At 42.7% G+C, this 15,130-nt stretch overlaps 1 protein-coding gene across 1 annotated transcript in view; it reads left to right on the forward strand.

Annotated features, from left to right (window-relative positions):
• Nucleotides 1-13,519, forward strand: part of urb1 (URB1 ribosome biogenesis homolog) — a 43,461-nt gene extending 29,942 nt beyond the window's left edge. The window contains exons 24-39 of the mRNA XM_063205930.1: nt 78-270; nt 839-900; nt 1,486-1,688; nt 4,146-4,256; nt 5,795-5,858; nt 6,133-6,301; nt 6,435-6,561; nt 7,564-7,724; nt 7,987-8,098; nt 8,370-8,476; nt 9,373-9,516; nt 9,852-9,961; nt 10,182-10,388; nt 10,824-11,071; nt 11,466-12,248; nt 12,952-13,519. Of these exons, the coding sequence (XP_063062000.1) occupies nt 78-270; nt 839-900; nt 1,486-1,688; nt 4,146-4,256; nt 5,795-5,858; nt 6,133-6,301; nt 6,435-6,561; nt 7,564-7,724; nt 7,987-8,098; nt 8,370-8,476; nt 9,373-9,516; nt 9,852-9,961; nt 10,182-10,388; nt 10,824-11,071; nt 11,466-12,248; nt 12,952-13,142 (2,992 nt within the window). The 3' untranslated portion in view covers nt 13,143-13,519. The remainder of the gene's footprint in view (nt 1-77; nt 271-838; nt 901-1,485; nt 1,689-4,145; nt 4,257-5,794; nt 5,859-6,132; nt 6,302-6,434; nt 6,562-7,563; nt 7,725-7,986; nt 8,099-8,369; nt 8,477-9,372; nt 9,517-9,851; nt 9,962-10,181; nt 10,389-10,823; nt 11,072-11,465; nt 12,249-12,951) is intronic.
• The last annotated feature ends 1,611 nt before the right edge of the window (nt 13,520-15,130 follow it).

The following is a 15,130-nucleotide window of genomic DNA, read 5'->3' on the forward strand; positions in this document are numbered from 1 at the left end:
GGTGTATCGTTACAGCCTTACTTACTAAATCAACATTATAACAATTTGGCATCATTATCCCCTGTGGCTGAGCACAGATGGCAGCTAGCAGATGCTATGGCTGCTAAAGTGGAGGAGAGCAGCAGCCCAGAGCAACTGGAGTCCTGGAGGAAGAGCCAGCTCAGTGCTGCCCTCCGCTGGCTGGTGGCCTGCTACAGCAGCTGCAAGGAGCAGGAGAAGGCATCGCTGGACCAGGAGGAGGCCATGCTGAAGAGACTGGAGACACTCCTGGTAAAATCATAAAACAGTTAGATTGACGCCGGCGTCATACGTATGACTGGAGGCACTCCTGGTAAAATAATTAAAATAAACTTACTTTACTTGATGCCGATGTCATACTAATGACAGTGTTATAACAGTGTTGTAACACAGTAACGCACGTGTCATAAACATTATGTCACCGTCTTAAACATTATAATGACTTGTAATTAAGGGACGTGTGGTTATGGCAAAGACAGCTCAAGCAATGTCAACTTTTCATGACCATAAAGCGTTAATGATGTTGACATAATGGTTATGACACTGTCATGTAATGCTTATGATGCTGGTGTCAAGTACAATGTCAAGTGAACTTCAACATTATAGAATAGTAGTATAAAGAATTTAGATGAATGTGTATGCTCAGGTTTCTACGTTTGTACTCCTTTTTTTTACTCATCCTGTACATTTTTCAGTGCACCTTATAGCAGCAATGAATGACATTTATCAGAATGTTGCAGGATTCATGCAGGTTTCATACACATTGTTAATTTTCACAACTTCTTGTTTATAAATCCTACATTTATTTTGTGTCTCCTAGAAAGCTTCCCCTCAGCACGTCGCCGCCTCTGACTGGAATAGCTTTGTGAAGTCAGGGTTAAAGTAAGTGTTTGAATCAATGACAATGTGCTTCTGTAATTGCCAGATTGCCATTCATCCCTCTTGTTGTAGCATTGACTGTGTTTAACAATAACTAGTCTATAACTATAACTAGTAATAGCTATCATAGACACACAGTCTGTAGTTGTAGTGTAGCCCAACCTATCTCTTGTCTCTTGTCAATAATGTTGTGCTTGTGCTGTTGTTGTAATGAGTGAACAGAAATATAAAATACGGTACATGTACAATGTTTGGGATATTTCATGCCTGTATGGAGCCATATGTTTGGGCTGTGTCAAGTTTGATGGTTTGTGTAAACAAATCGCCGTAGGGGACAATAAAGGAGTCTATCTAATCCATCTGCCATGGCCTAGTGGTTAGGGAGGAGGAGGACAGAGGGTTGCAGGTTCATATCCCACCCTTACCAGTCCATCCATGACTGAAGTGCCCTTGAGCAAGGCACCTAGCCTCACATTGCTCCAGGGCCTTTAACAAATACCATATGAATACAGTAAGTCACTTTGTATAAGTGTTATGGAATGTGTAATGTCAGCTAAGTGTAATGGATTGTGGTGTAATCTCTCCCAGGTATCGCTACAGACACCACAGCATGCTGAGCACTCTGAGCAGCCTGCTGGAGCTGCTGTATGGGGAGTGTGAGCCTCATAAGGACCTGCTGCCCTTGGCTACCATACACATGATGGCCAGCAGCCACTCCCTCTTCCTGCCTTCCATGCTGGACACTGAAGAGGAGCAGAGTGGTAGTGGTGGTGGTGGACCTCAGACTAAAGGTATGATCTATAAGATTTAAATCAAACCATGCTTACCCAATGCAAAGGAGTGTGCTGAAGCACGGTCTCCTAAGGGTTCTTCTTCTTCTTCTTCTTCTTCTTCTTCTTCTTCTTCTTCTTCTTCTTCTTCTTCTTCTTCTTCTTCTTCTTCTTCTTCTTCTTCTTCTTCTTCTTCTTCTTCTTCTTCTTCTTCTCCTTCTCCTTCTCCTTCTCCTTCTCCTTCTCCTTCTCCTCCTCCTCCTCCTCCTCCTCCTCGCTGGGCACTGAAGAGGAGTAGAGTAGTGGTGGTTGACTTCAGGCTAAAGGTATGATCAAAGATTTTGTAGTAAACTAAGATAAATCAAACCATGCCTACACAATGCAAAGGAGCGCGCTCAAGCATGGTCTCCTGAAACGGTGTTGTCCCCTCCTTTTTCACTTTCTGCGGCATTTGGTGGCCGCTTGCAAAAGATGTGCGCTACCGCCATCTTACAGCACTAAGAGAACTAAATTTATTCTCAGCCTCCAATGGTCATTCACCTGGTGTAAAATGGATCCCGGAAAAGTATGGGCTTGAATCGTCTCTACCCTTTTCCACTGTCTCTGGTATGATGTCTTACTGCTGTATTTCACCACAGACTACCGCCGTCATATAATGGTTAGTGTTGGTCCTCAGGTTAAAGTTATGCTGGTTTGCCATATTGCTAGAGCAAGGCGGAAACAAATTAATCTGGCCAGTCAGATTATAATGCTAGTGCTCTGAAGCCTAATAGTATGGAGGCTTACCACAAGTCTGCCTTTCCATAGAGCTGTCTTATGTCACAGTAGTATTGCAGTTCTCAGGCTAAAGGTGTAATGGCTTACCACATGCTAACTCTTGCCATAATACTGTCTTCTTGTCACACAGTCCATTAGACAGTCCGAAGGATGAAGGAAGGATGGTGTACCACAACGTCATCTCATACTATTGCTGTATTTCGAAACAAAGTAGTTTCCACAGTGCTGCCGTCTCTCACATATAGCAGAGAATATTACCCACTGAATCAGACCTCTGTTCAGCCCTTAGGCTAAAGGTGCGGTGGGTGGTTTACCACAACACTACTGTCTGTCCAAAGTGCTGTCCTCGATCACAGTAGTATTATTGCCTGTGAATCGGACGACAAATCCATGGTCTGAATGTGCGGTGGTTTGCCTCATTGCTGTTTTCGATCATGTAGAATATAACTGTGAATCAAATTCTCCATTCTCCATACTTGGGATAAAGATTTACAGTATTGCCTCTGAATCCAGCCTCCATCCTCGGGCGAAAGGTGCGGTGGTGTACCGCAATGCTGCCGCCTGTCAAGCCAAAACCTGCCAACGAGTTCGACCATCGAAAAGTGTTACATTATACGATTATTACACCCGACAGACGCTGTGGTCAGTATTGCTTTGCCTGGTTTTTGCGAAAGATGATTTGAACACCATGTCTCTCGCGTCTCTTAGGCCAGAACGCCCACGGCGGTTGGCTCGCTGATCGACCAAAAGTGTCATAATATTGCTGTCTTTTTGAGTGATGATGGAGGGCTTAATCCATGCGAGACTGTAGCGAAATAATAATAACTGTCTGTGTGTGGCTAACCTCACGGGTTGATAGGCTTAGCGCTAAGAAGCTCCTATCAGCAGCAGATCTAAATCTGATGTGTATGATGGCTCCGTGTCTGGATATTTTGGTCAACTTTTATTTTTTATGAGCACTTTGAAATCGAACAGTGGGTGGACAATTTTAGAGGTCTTGGAAGAAGAGTGGTGTACTGAATTGATTTTATTTGCATCATGTTTGCAGTAATTCATTTGATCTGTGTGGAAATTATCTTAATGCCTGTGTGTGACATGTTTACTGATGGCTCAATGGAAATCCTGTGCTCCAAAATTCCCATTTTACCTATCAAACTGTTCTCAGGGTATTTGACTATAAATTCCAAAATGTTATGTCTTCACCACAAGGTGAGCTACCATTTGTTTTATCGGTCCAACTGTGCTTTTCTCTTCTGGGTCTGCTTGACTAGTACATTTTGAGTATGATTTTACGGTCAAACATTGTGTACAATTGTGGGAGGCATTTTTTGTCATGTAGGCTTTCTGAGTTCTTCTCAGAACATTTCGCATATGAACATGCACATTTGTATTTCTGTACATCTCACAGAAATGACTAATCCCGTAGTTATTATATTTGTGCACTCCAGCCATCTTGCCTTCTTATTTCCATTCGAGAGATTCTCCTCTCTCTCATCACTATCATCACTCTCTGGCCCTTATTCAAGAATTTGTTTCTAATAAATAAAATACCATTTCATAAAAAAAAATCCTGTCAAGAATCAAACTGTGTTTTTCCCTTCTCTCCCAGAGGCTCGCTGCATGATTTAATTGTTGCTTAATGCGTAGATTTAATTAATGTTTACATTTTGCATAATAGTTCATTCTATTGTGTTATTGTAGAGGCCCTGACGTCTCTGTCCCTGGCCCTGGTGAAGAGGAGCCCCTCTGTGTGTGAGATGAGGCACTTTGTGGTGCTGATGGGGGCTTATGGAGCCACACTGAGCACCGCAGGTTAGTAACTCATCCCCTTCACATGTCCTGTGTGTGCGTGTGTATGCGTGCGTGCGTGCGTGCATGCATGCGTGTGTGTGTCTGTGTGTGTGTGTGTGTGTGTGTGTGTGAAAGAGGGAGAGAGATAGAGATGGAGAAAGTGTGAGAGAGCCACTTTGAGCACGGCAGGTGAGTGAACTGATCCCCTCCACATCTCCTGCAGTGATAAATCTTTTACTAGTGGTGCTTAAGCTTGACGCCCTGCAGCGATAAACCTGGTCTGAGGCTCTCTAAGACATAGTGGCTCTGTGTGAAGTGGTTAAGCTTAGTATGTGCTTGGAGGTGATGGTAGAAAAGAGTGGTAGAAATAGTCATGGTTATCCTGAAAATGAAGTAAGGCATCCAGTAGTAGCATACACACTTCTTGTCCATTTGTGTTTTAGAAAAGCACGCACACACTCGCATACACACACGCATACACACACACACACACACACACACACACGCGCACACGCGCACACACACACACACACACACACACACACACACACACACACACACACACACACACACACACACACACACACACACACACACACACACACACACTCAAAAACGCTAAGACCAAACATCTGTGTTTCATGTTAAAACAAATGTAAAACAATAAAACAAATGTACTACTGATCCAGTTGCTGACACACAAAGTTTTTTTTTTTTTTTAACTTCTTTTTATTTTCAATCAACGCACAGCAAACAGATACGTTATTTCAAAAAAAGCATACAATAAAAACAATCATACACAATATTAAAGCAAAGGGATCAGAGAGAGAGAGAGAAAAAATTACTACATTAAATGAAAATAAACCCTTGTCCACTTCCAAATAAAAAACTTCCATTTTCAAATTTAAAAACGCTGTCATGTTCTCCATGCTGTAAACCTCCTGGATTTTAACTTTCCATAGTTCAATTGTTGGTGGTTGAGACTGTAACCATAAGGTCGTAATAACTTTATTAGCAATTAAGAGAAGCGTTCGTAATAGATCAGTATCATCATTTTCATCAAGATCATCAGGTAGTACCCCTAGGACAAAATATGATGGTTCTAGAGGCAAGTCTAGTAATAGGCATTTCTTAATTTCTTTTTGTACATTTTGCCAGTAATCAGAGATAATCGGGCAGTCCCAAAAAATATGTGTGTGGTCCCCCACCATACCACATCCCCTCCAGCATTGCCTTGAGGTATTGCTCCATTTTGATGTTATTTGTGGGCAAAGATCTTTTTTAAATCAATTTGGAGTTGAGTGCACTTATTGCCCACCTCAACAAATCTTTTATCTGTTTCAAATATAAATGTGGACATCACATGCATAACTACACATATTCTGCATTATTGATACATCGTAGCATATCATAAATATTGCATGGCATCCATTTGACACAATGAATATATGACAATGATCCGATGGTGTGTGCAAGAGGAGTACTAGTTTAACACACAAATGGCAAACAAACAACTTTGACTTTGAAAATTGACTTTGATGTTGTGATGGTGTCTGCAGACCAGAAGCTTCTCCTGCTGCTTCAGGAGTACGAGAAGAGTGACTGCAGCCTCGTCGACTTCCAGTAAGTACTAGTGCTATTTGAAGAGTTTTTCTGCAAGAAAAGGTGCACTGTGCAGGATGATGGTCAGAATAGGTATTGCATCTATGCTGTTCATTGAAACGATGCTGTCTATTGCGAAATTTGATCTTTTCATGAATATTTACCAAGTAATAAACTAATATTTAATAGTATCACAAAAACCTGGGGTATGTAGACTTTATATAGGCACTGTGTATCTATGTGTGTGCGTTTGTGTGCGCATGTGCTTATGCTTACGTGTGTGTTTGTCCTCCAGGTCAATGCTATGGGGCCCCGCAGCAGTGGAGCACCATAAGACCCGGCGAAGTATGGGGCCGTCGCTATGGCAACAGCCCAGTTCAGAGGAGGTGATGGGGCTGCTCAACCCCACCAGGATGCAGAACACCATCGCACACTTCCCACAACAACGCAGACTCATACCACAGGTAACACACACACACACACACACACACACACACACACACACACACACACACACACACACACACACACACACACACACACACACACACGTGCGTCCAGTAATTTGTAATTCTTTTTCTTTTCCCAAACTTACAGGAAGGGAGGGAGTTGATCTATAAGGGAGAAGAGTCAGATGGTCATGATGCTGAGCGTGACCAGAGCCTGTGTGAGCTGTATGACCCCTGCTTCATGCTGCCCCTCTTCAGCGCCCTGCTGCGGCCCGGTGAGGAAGACACTTCAAATAAAGTATCAATGAAGAGCTTCCTTGCCAAATGACTTTAGTGAAATAGACATGTTTCTATTGGGCGTTGCATTGCAAAATGCATTTTATTTAGGTTTATTTTGGTATATGTTCTGAAAATATTTCAATGCCAAGAATTCACACATAGATGATAGGACGTCTGAAGAGTAATTTCCTAGAATGAAATGCAAAAGTCAAAAAATGGCATTAAAGTCATTTTGCAATGAATCTCGTCAAATATAAATTGGAAAATAGGAATAAAAAGATAAAGTGTAGCACAGGGTAGGTAAAATCCAATAATCCATTAAGACTTAACGGGTCAAAACAATTCAACAAAATTATCAACGCTGCTAAAGGAAAATATGCATTAGATTCTGCAGCCCATCTTAAAGGGACACTGTGTGAGATTTGTAGTTGTTTATTTCCAGAATTCATTAATCTCTTTTCAAGTCTTTTTTGAGTGCGAGCTCCAGACTCTCTGACTTTGCATTACTCCAGAATTCATGCTGCCCATTCACTAATGTTAACTTTTTCATGAATATTTACCACCACCATCAAATTCTAAGTATTCATTATGACTGGAAAAATTTTGAATTTCCCGAAATAGCCATTTTTAGCTGCAAAAATGACTACTTGGACCATACTAGATAATATTTGTTTATTACTTAGTAAACTTTTATGTTAAGATCAAATTTGGCAAAAGGCAGCCCAGTTTCAATGAGCAGCATAGTTGCAGTACCTTTTTTGACCATTTCCTGCACAGTGTACCTTTAAAGGTTGTGGTAAAGATGTGTTTTCTGGTCTTAACGGGTTAAATGGATGAGAAGCTCCAGCTGTGGATATGTCAGATACTTTCAAATTCATTTATCTTTTTTTAACCATTAACAGATGCTGCATTTTACCTGAGCGAAAGGTTTATGCTGTTCTGTGTTTGCCCAGTAGATCATGAATTGTCTTTATTCCACATCCTTCTAACACTTCCAGAGTCCGAGATCGACTGTCTGAAGTTCGTGTCCAGCCACGGGTTGGGGCTCACCATTGCCTCCCTCAGCAGCTATGACCCCAAGATCAGGGCGGCGGCCTACCAAGTACTGGGCTGCTTCTACCAGCATCTTGAGGGGGCGCGGTTCAAAGGGAAGAGACAGGTAGGCCAATACATACCAATACATACATACTGTATATAGAACTACACTCACCAGCGCACCTTGCTAATACAGGTTTGTCTATGGGTGTAGCAACAATACAATATCCTTGTATCCTTGACATTTGGTACTTCATTCTTGCTTCAACTGTTATGCACATTGAGCTTCCGTTTTTTTTTACTTGTTATAAGAAAAGTAGTAGTCGTTGTTGTTGATGTGGTTGTTGTTTGAGATTGCTATTAATTGAGTTGGTTGTCGTTTGCAGCTGCTGTATTTGCTGGACATGGTGAGGAATGGCATCAAGCAGCAGAACCTGAGAGTGCCCTTCGTGATGACCACCTATGTGGCCAAAGTGGCCCAACAGATGCTGAGACCTGGTGGGTTCACTACTGGATTTAGTCACAGAATAAGATGGTTGTAAACCTAAAAACACATATATTCATGAGTAAATACGTGTTAATGTGCTAGATTATAAGAATTAATTTCCGTACAGCATTTTAAGGATTTAGGTTAAAAGTGCTTCAACAAATGTAATTATTTGATCTGTCCCTGATAACTCCCTGTAACCTGCAGTTTATGTAAGTGTTGTTTACCAAGATTTACTAAGACTTACTGAGACACATTGCTGTTTGTTTGTTTGCTATTTAGAGGAACACATGTACATGGTGATCAACAAGTTCCTGCTGGGTCATCAGTACCTGGACCTCAAGCGCGTCCCTGAATTCTTCAAACTCTTCTACAGCTATGATTTGGAGGTAAGTTAGTACGTGGTGCTGCACTACCAGGGCTCTAAATTAACCTTTTTCATCACTAGCCTAAATAGTTAGTCAAACACACACTCAATAATGGGTCAAAGTGGCTAGTAAGTTGGTCTTCTCTACCTGCCAAACTGGAGTTTTACCTGCTTTTGGGCCGGTTGGCTGGTGTTAGTGTAGAGCCCTGTACACTACTATGTGGACCCCCTTTAGCCTCACAGAACACACGTGTTTGTGTTTCCACCTGATATGGTCAAGCCCTCAGCCATGGCCTTATCTAGTTCTTCATTACCATGGGAAGTGTATTCAGGCTTATCTGGGCCGCATCTGTGTTTTCCTTTGGAGGGAGGTGAAGGATGTTCGTCACCGTTGCTACGCGAGTGAGTGTTGTTCTTGTGATGTTATCACGACAGAGACAGATGTGATGAAGGAGGACCCAGCCTTGGGAAAAATTGAGAGAGAGATGGCGCATGTGTGTGTGAAAGAGATGAGACAAAAGATGGTGGGCCCCAGAACATGTGTATAGAGAGTGTGTGTATGTTATAGTGTCTGTTATTTTGACTGGGTGTGTTTGTTTGTGAAAGATCAAGAGCGAGTGAGTGATTGTTATTTGATTGAGTGTGGGAGTGATTGAGTATGATATGTGTGGGGCAGCCGTGGCCTAGTGGTTAAAGAGATTGGCTTTAGGTCACAGGGTTGCAGGTTTAAATCCCACCCTTCCACTCCCATACTACACTCCATGGATGAGGTGCCCTCGATCAAGGCACCTAACCCCACAATGCCCCAGGGACTGAAACCAAATACCCTGTTCATAACTGAGTTGCTTTGGATAAAAAGCATCAGCAAAGTGTGAATGTTAATGTAATGTATTGTTGATTATTCCTTGTGTTGTGCAGCATAAATCTGAGCGTGAGTGGATGCTGGCTGTTCTGGAGGAGGGTGTTGCCGACCGCTACTGCTACGAGCTGTGTGACCAGCAGGGTCTCTACCACACCCTACTCGGATTCTGCAGCAGCCCACTCTGTGAGGAGTCAACACAGGTACACAGTTTGTGTGTGGCGTGTGCATGTGCAAGTGCACGAGTGCATGTGGGACACTGTGTCTACGCCTGTGTTTTGGCGGAGGCCTAGACTAATGTCAACACTGCCTACGTGCTTGTAGCCTGTTAACAAATGCCTCCATACTACCTGATGTAAAATTCAGTACATTCAGTAAAATTATGTGTTTTGCTTATCCTGTGCAAGTATGCCGTACAGTAACGCACAGGTAACACTTTCACAGAGGTCCACAGGTAATTCTTATCCCATGTGAATAGGGCATAAGGTGACTGAGACCTGATTGATTTAATTGATTTCTGGTGTGTTTCTCCTACTAGATTCTGATCTTAAACGTCTTGAGGAAAACTGCCCGTGTGACTAAAGGAGCCTATAACCTCACCAAAGCTCATGGACTACTGACATGGCTGCTGCAGCTGCTGGACAAGAGGTGCAATACACTTCAGAATCATACAACAATATCAAACGAAGAATCCTGTTATGTTATGTTATGTTATATGTTATATGTTATGTTATATTTCATGAAAATTAGTCGTCAAAATATTTCAATTGATTTGATATAAAGTTGTATTCTTGAGTTGCATATGTGTTTCACAACATAGTGCTAAATGCGATCCTTTTGTCTTAATTGTTAATTGTATTTTTCATAGGTTTGTGAGTCCAAGGCTACTGAGTGTGGTTGTGGAGCTGGCCCACACCCTGTGGTTCACTAACCTGGGCCGCAAGGAAGGCAAGGCAGAGGACAGCAGCTCTACCCCAGAGGAGAAAGACAAGCCCCAGTCGTCCACCAAGTGCCTCCCCTTACCACTCATCAACGACTTCCTATGTGTGCTCCTCAGCGTCATTAAACACCTCAGGTATGAATGTTGCAGAGAATAGCTTGGATCTTCTTCAGGCTCAGAGGCTGCTACACCAATTGCGCATTCTCATAAGGTTTACTGATACTGATTTATACCAGAACTGTCGGGAAAGATTGAGTGTTGCTCAAGTCAACTAGATAATGTCTTAAAAAAGTCGACAACCTTGTCATTAGTATGTTCAACACATACTGAAACACCATCATAAGTGGAAGATGGGTAGGTAGAAACTACTACTTTCTTTTGTGCTACAGAATGATTTTACATATCTGAAAAGCATCAAATGAATTCAAGTCAGGTGTTTTGTCAGGTTCTTCCTATGCACAGGTCATACAAGGAAATTGAAATTATGTTTCTCTTTTAAAGCTAGGGGTCGTTAAGTTTTACCTAATAATTATTGTAATAAATCCTGTATCTGCTCTCTTCTCTAATCAGGACTGTGGGTATGAAGGCCCCTCAGCTGAAACCTTTCCTGCGGACCCTGTCCTCTGTGTTGACGCACCAGGACTCAGCCATGGCGGCCCATGCTGAGGCGGGCTGGCTGACCCTGAAGCCACCGCTCCTGTCCGACACCGACGTGCTTCCCCTGCTCCACCGCTGGGCTGCACTGGCACAGGACACCGCTCTGATCTCCACCATGCTGGGCCTGGCATCAACCTGCCAGCCACTCAAAGACCTTCTCGGTGAGTAGAGTAGAGATCCCTATGATATTATTCTGAGAGATTGACTAAGTGTGTGGTGTTCTGACTTCATTTGAACCTTGAGGAATGAGGGCTGTATCATTTCCGATCACGGTCTATCCATGCCATGGTCATTGAAACAAGAATGTATATAAAGCAAGTTCAGTTGAGTAATTCAAAAATGCTTATCATGATAACAATTGTGTCAGTGATGAAGGTGGTAGCGAGGATATTGGTAATGATATTGATGATTATGAGGCAACTTCAGTTACAGGAGGAGATGATGATGATGATGATGGTGGTGGTGTTGGTTTTTGATCATATTGATGATGTTGATAATCCTGATGATAATGCCCGAAGGTGCTGATGAGGAGGATCTTGATGTTTTCTTCTGCAGGGGTCGGAAGAGACAGAGTCCGAGGGTCCAAGGGCTCCTCGCAACAGCAGAGCTCCCGTTCCCGAGGTGGGGGGGAGGAGCAGGCGGAGGCCGAAGGTGGAGAGTCTGAGGAACGCGACCAGGGGCTGCTGGAGGACTGCAAAGCCCTCCTGAGGAACATCTTCACCCACTGGGAGCCCAGGCCCCTCACACCAGCTGCTACCACCTCCGCTACACCACCTCTGTCATCAGTTACGACATCGTCTAATACTGCACAACCCAGCCCTGCTACCACCTCCATGGAGCCCCAGAGTAGCCCTGATACAAGTGCTATGGTGCCCCAAACCTGCCCTGAGGTGCCTCAGTCTGCCGGCGCTGAGACTGTGGATTGCCCTTCTCACACCACGGCTGGTCTGCTCATCAAATGGTCACTCAGGACATTGACCTCCTCCTCCACCGTAGCACCGTATGACTGCAGCGACGTGCTCAACTTTACCAAATGGCTCCACAAGGTGGTGCTACAGCACAGGGGCATCATAAGTGTTCTGATGGCAGACGTGAGTGTGAAAGTGGACTTCCTGCGGCTCTACCACAGCACTGCGTGTGAGTGTGGAGGTCTAGTAGAGGGCGCCACTGCTGGTGGAGGAGGAGGAGGAGGAGGAGGAGGAAGAGTAGAGGCGCTGGGTCTGTTGACTGAGATCATGCTGCATCTGCTGGAGGCCCAGGGCGTTCCCCAGGGAGCACTGCATCAGACGGTGATCACTACCTGCCTCACAGAGACCACGGAGGACCACACTAGAAGAGGTAAGGCATTATGTGGTATTTTTTTGCGATATAAACATACACAGAAGCTCTCTCTCTCTCTGTCTCTCTCTGTCTCTTTCTCTCACTCTCTCTCTCACTCTCACACACACACACACACACACACACACACACAGACACACACACACACACACACACAGACACACACACAGAGTATATACAGTACATATAAAATTTGCTTCAAAATTACGGATTATGGCGAAATTATGTTGGTGGTCATTTTTTATTTATAAAGCACTTAAAAATAACACCTGACTGAAGTGCTCGACCGAAAATCAAATGCAACAAGAAGATGTTTACAGAAGTCTACTTGATGATAATTTTTCAGCATTCGACTTCAAACAAACAAGACATGGCCCTGACTAGGCAGACAGATCAGATAGCAGTAGAATCTCTTTCCCTCTGATGTGAAAAATAAAATGTAACCAGTAATGGGCAAATGATGTTGATAGTCATTGTCATTACAGAGCACTTAAAAAATAACAATAGCTGAGCAAGGTGCGACACAAGCACTTAAATACAACAAGAGAATGTCTGCCGTAGTCTACTACTCGATAATGTATCAGTTTGTGCTCAAACAAACAAGAGATGGCCCTGGCTCAGATCAGATTGCAGTAAAATCTCTGTCTGCACTAATGTGAAAAATACCCTGACCCCTGCTCTCTGACCTTTGACTCCCCCACAGAGGCCGGACTGCTGCTGTTTTCCATGTACATCCATGAGCTGTGGAGCGGGGTGCAATCCGCCGACCTGTTCCTCAACCATGTCAGACTGGTGACGTCCGAACAAGGTCAACTAGGAACGTCCAACTCTCCATTAGTTATCATGTGCAGAGAGATACTCACAGCCTCGCTGGAACCTAGTATGCCAACATGATGCCTTTGTTAAAAAAATGTATATTAAATCATGACCAAGTAGTATTTCAATTATTGGATTTTTTTTATTTTGTATGTTTGACTTTTTATGTACTGCTTTTGTTTGATTATTTACATAACATATATTTTATGTTTATGTTCATAATTCATAATTTACATAAACATATACACAACCACTGCCATATGTGTGTGACCTGATTTTTTGTGTGTTGGTTTTTTATATTCGAGAAAGAATGTGACCAGCAACAATGTAATTCTAACATCCAAAAGAACATTTGATGAATAACAATATGCATTAGAACTTTCATCATACAGATATTGTCTCAGAGGTAACATTTCTACAACTTGCATTTTTTTATATTAAATAAAATGTACGGCAGTTAACTCAAGAAGTCATTGTCTATTTTTCTGCATGTCAGTCAAGGAATGTAAATGAAATATTTGTTATACAAATGATCTTGACGAGAGGGAACTGTGGCTTCTCCTGCAGTCAGAGGAGTTGCGTTTTCTGGTCTGCCTGTGACTCCTACAGTAAAGAAAAGACAAAAAGGCCTAATTTGACTTCACAGTATATGGTAACTTCATGAATTAACTGAATATCAACCGCTATGAGGTAAAGGAAATGGAAGTCCTTTGCAGTGCAAGTATAAACAACAGTAAATTCCACTTACCTGGGTAGGTTGTTCGATCGGGACGCGTATGCCAACAGAAAGAAGAAGCTTCCGATTAACGATACCAAAGTGACCCACATAATTATGACAATGGAGTCTATAGGGGAATAAACCAAATTTTCCTTCACAATTTTTCACATGCTGAAATGTCCTTAGCATCATTAAAACATATGGTCACCTTTGCCATGAAATTACTCACATCTGTTGTATTTCAGCTGACTAGCATCTACAGGGACTGTATCCAAGACCCCATAGTAGTATTCATATGCCCAAAAATAGTCTGTGGAATTTGTGGAGTTGGACATGGTATCTGCGGTGACAGGTTTTCTACTGCCACAAAATGAGGCAGCCCATGCCCATCGTGTGTGTGTGTGTGTGTGTGTGTGTGTGTGTTCTTGCATAAACATAAGGGGGGGGCGGGGGTCTTTGAGAGCCAAATCCAATAGGTTAATTTAAGAAGAGCTCTTTTCCAAAATGAGATATATCCATTTTATAGAATGTTGGGAAATTGACATTTTTGTATTGGGCATTCCATTGAATTGCATTGCAAAATGCATTTTATAGAGGTTTGAAAAGTATGTTCTCAAAACATTTGAATGGCAAGAATTCACACCTAGATGATAGGACTTCTTAACAGTCAATTACAATATTAAAATGCAAAAAGTCAAAAATGGTGGATATAGCCTTTTGGAAAAGAGCTCTTCTTTTGTTTGTTTGTTTATTAATGATTATTATTATATGGTGTGACGTCATCTGTCGAATGCTCCATTCATTTCAACGGGGCTCCCCAACGTTCGCACGTCTGTTATTTTTCGATAACGGACGGGTTGGTCTATAACAGATCGCTGCCAATGGCAACAAGACTTTTCACTGCAAAAGCGACTTTTCAACAAGACTCTAATCAGCTGCTGTGATAGACAACACCTGTTGTCCTGGCTACCTAGCTGTTGTCTAGCGGTGTTCCACAACGGCACTGTTTTGTTTTGCGCAGCAACAATCTTAACATTAAATAGGCCTAAAGAAATGTCCCCACCATGTGTGAATCATTTAAATATATCCATATAATAAGCGGGTTAACTTTCGGCGAGTCGGTCGCTTTGTGGAATAGCAGCACTTCAGAGTCGGGGTCTAAAGATTCTCTCTGTCGTGCTGCTATTCCACGGTAGCGACCTTCTCGCCGAACGTTAACCCTTACTTATTACTGGTGAGGCTAAAAGTGCCCAAAAATTCGTTTAATTACTTGAAATGGTTGATTGTGTTGGTCTTCGCACAGTTTTGGTAGGCCCCACAATAATGTTTGAGACATAGAGGTAGAAAA

Source organism: Engraulis encrasicolus, chromosome 8 (genome assembly GCF_034702125.1).
Source record: "Engraulis encrasicolus isolate BLACKSEA-1 chromosome 8, IST_EnEncr_1.0, whole genome shotgun sequence".
In the NCBI taxonomy this organism is placed as follows: domain Eukaryota; kingdom Metazoa; phylum Chordata; class Actinopteri; order Clupeiformes; family Engraulidae; genus Engraulis; species Engraulis encrasicolus.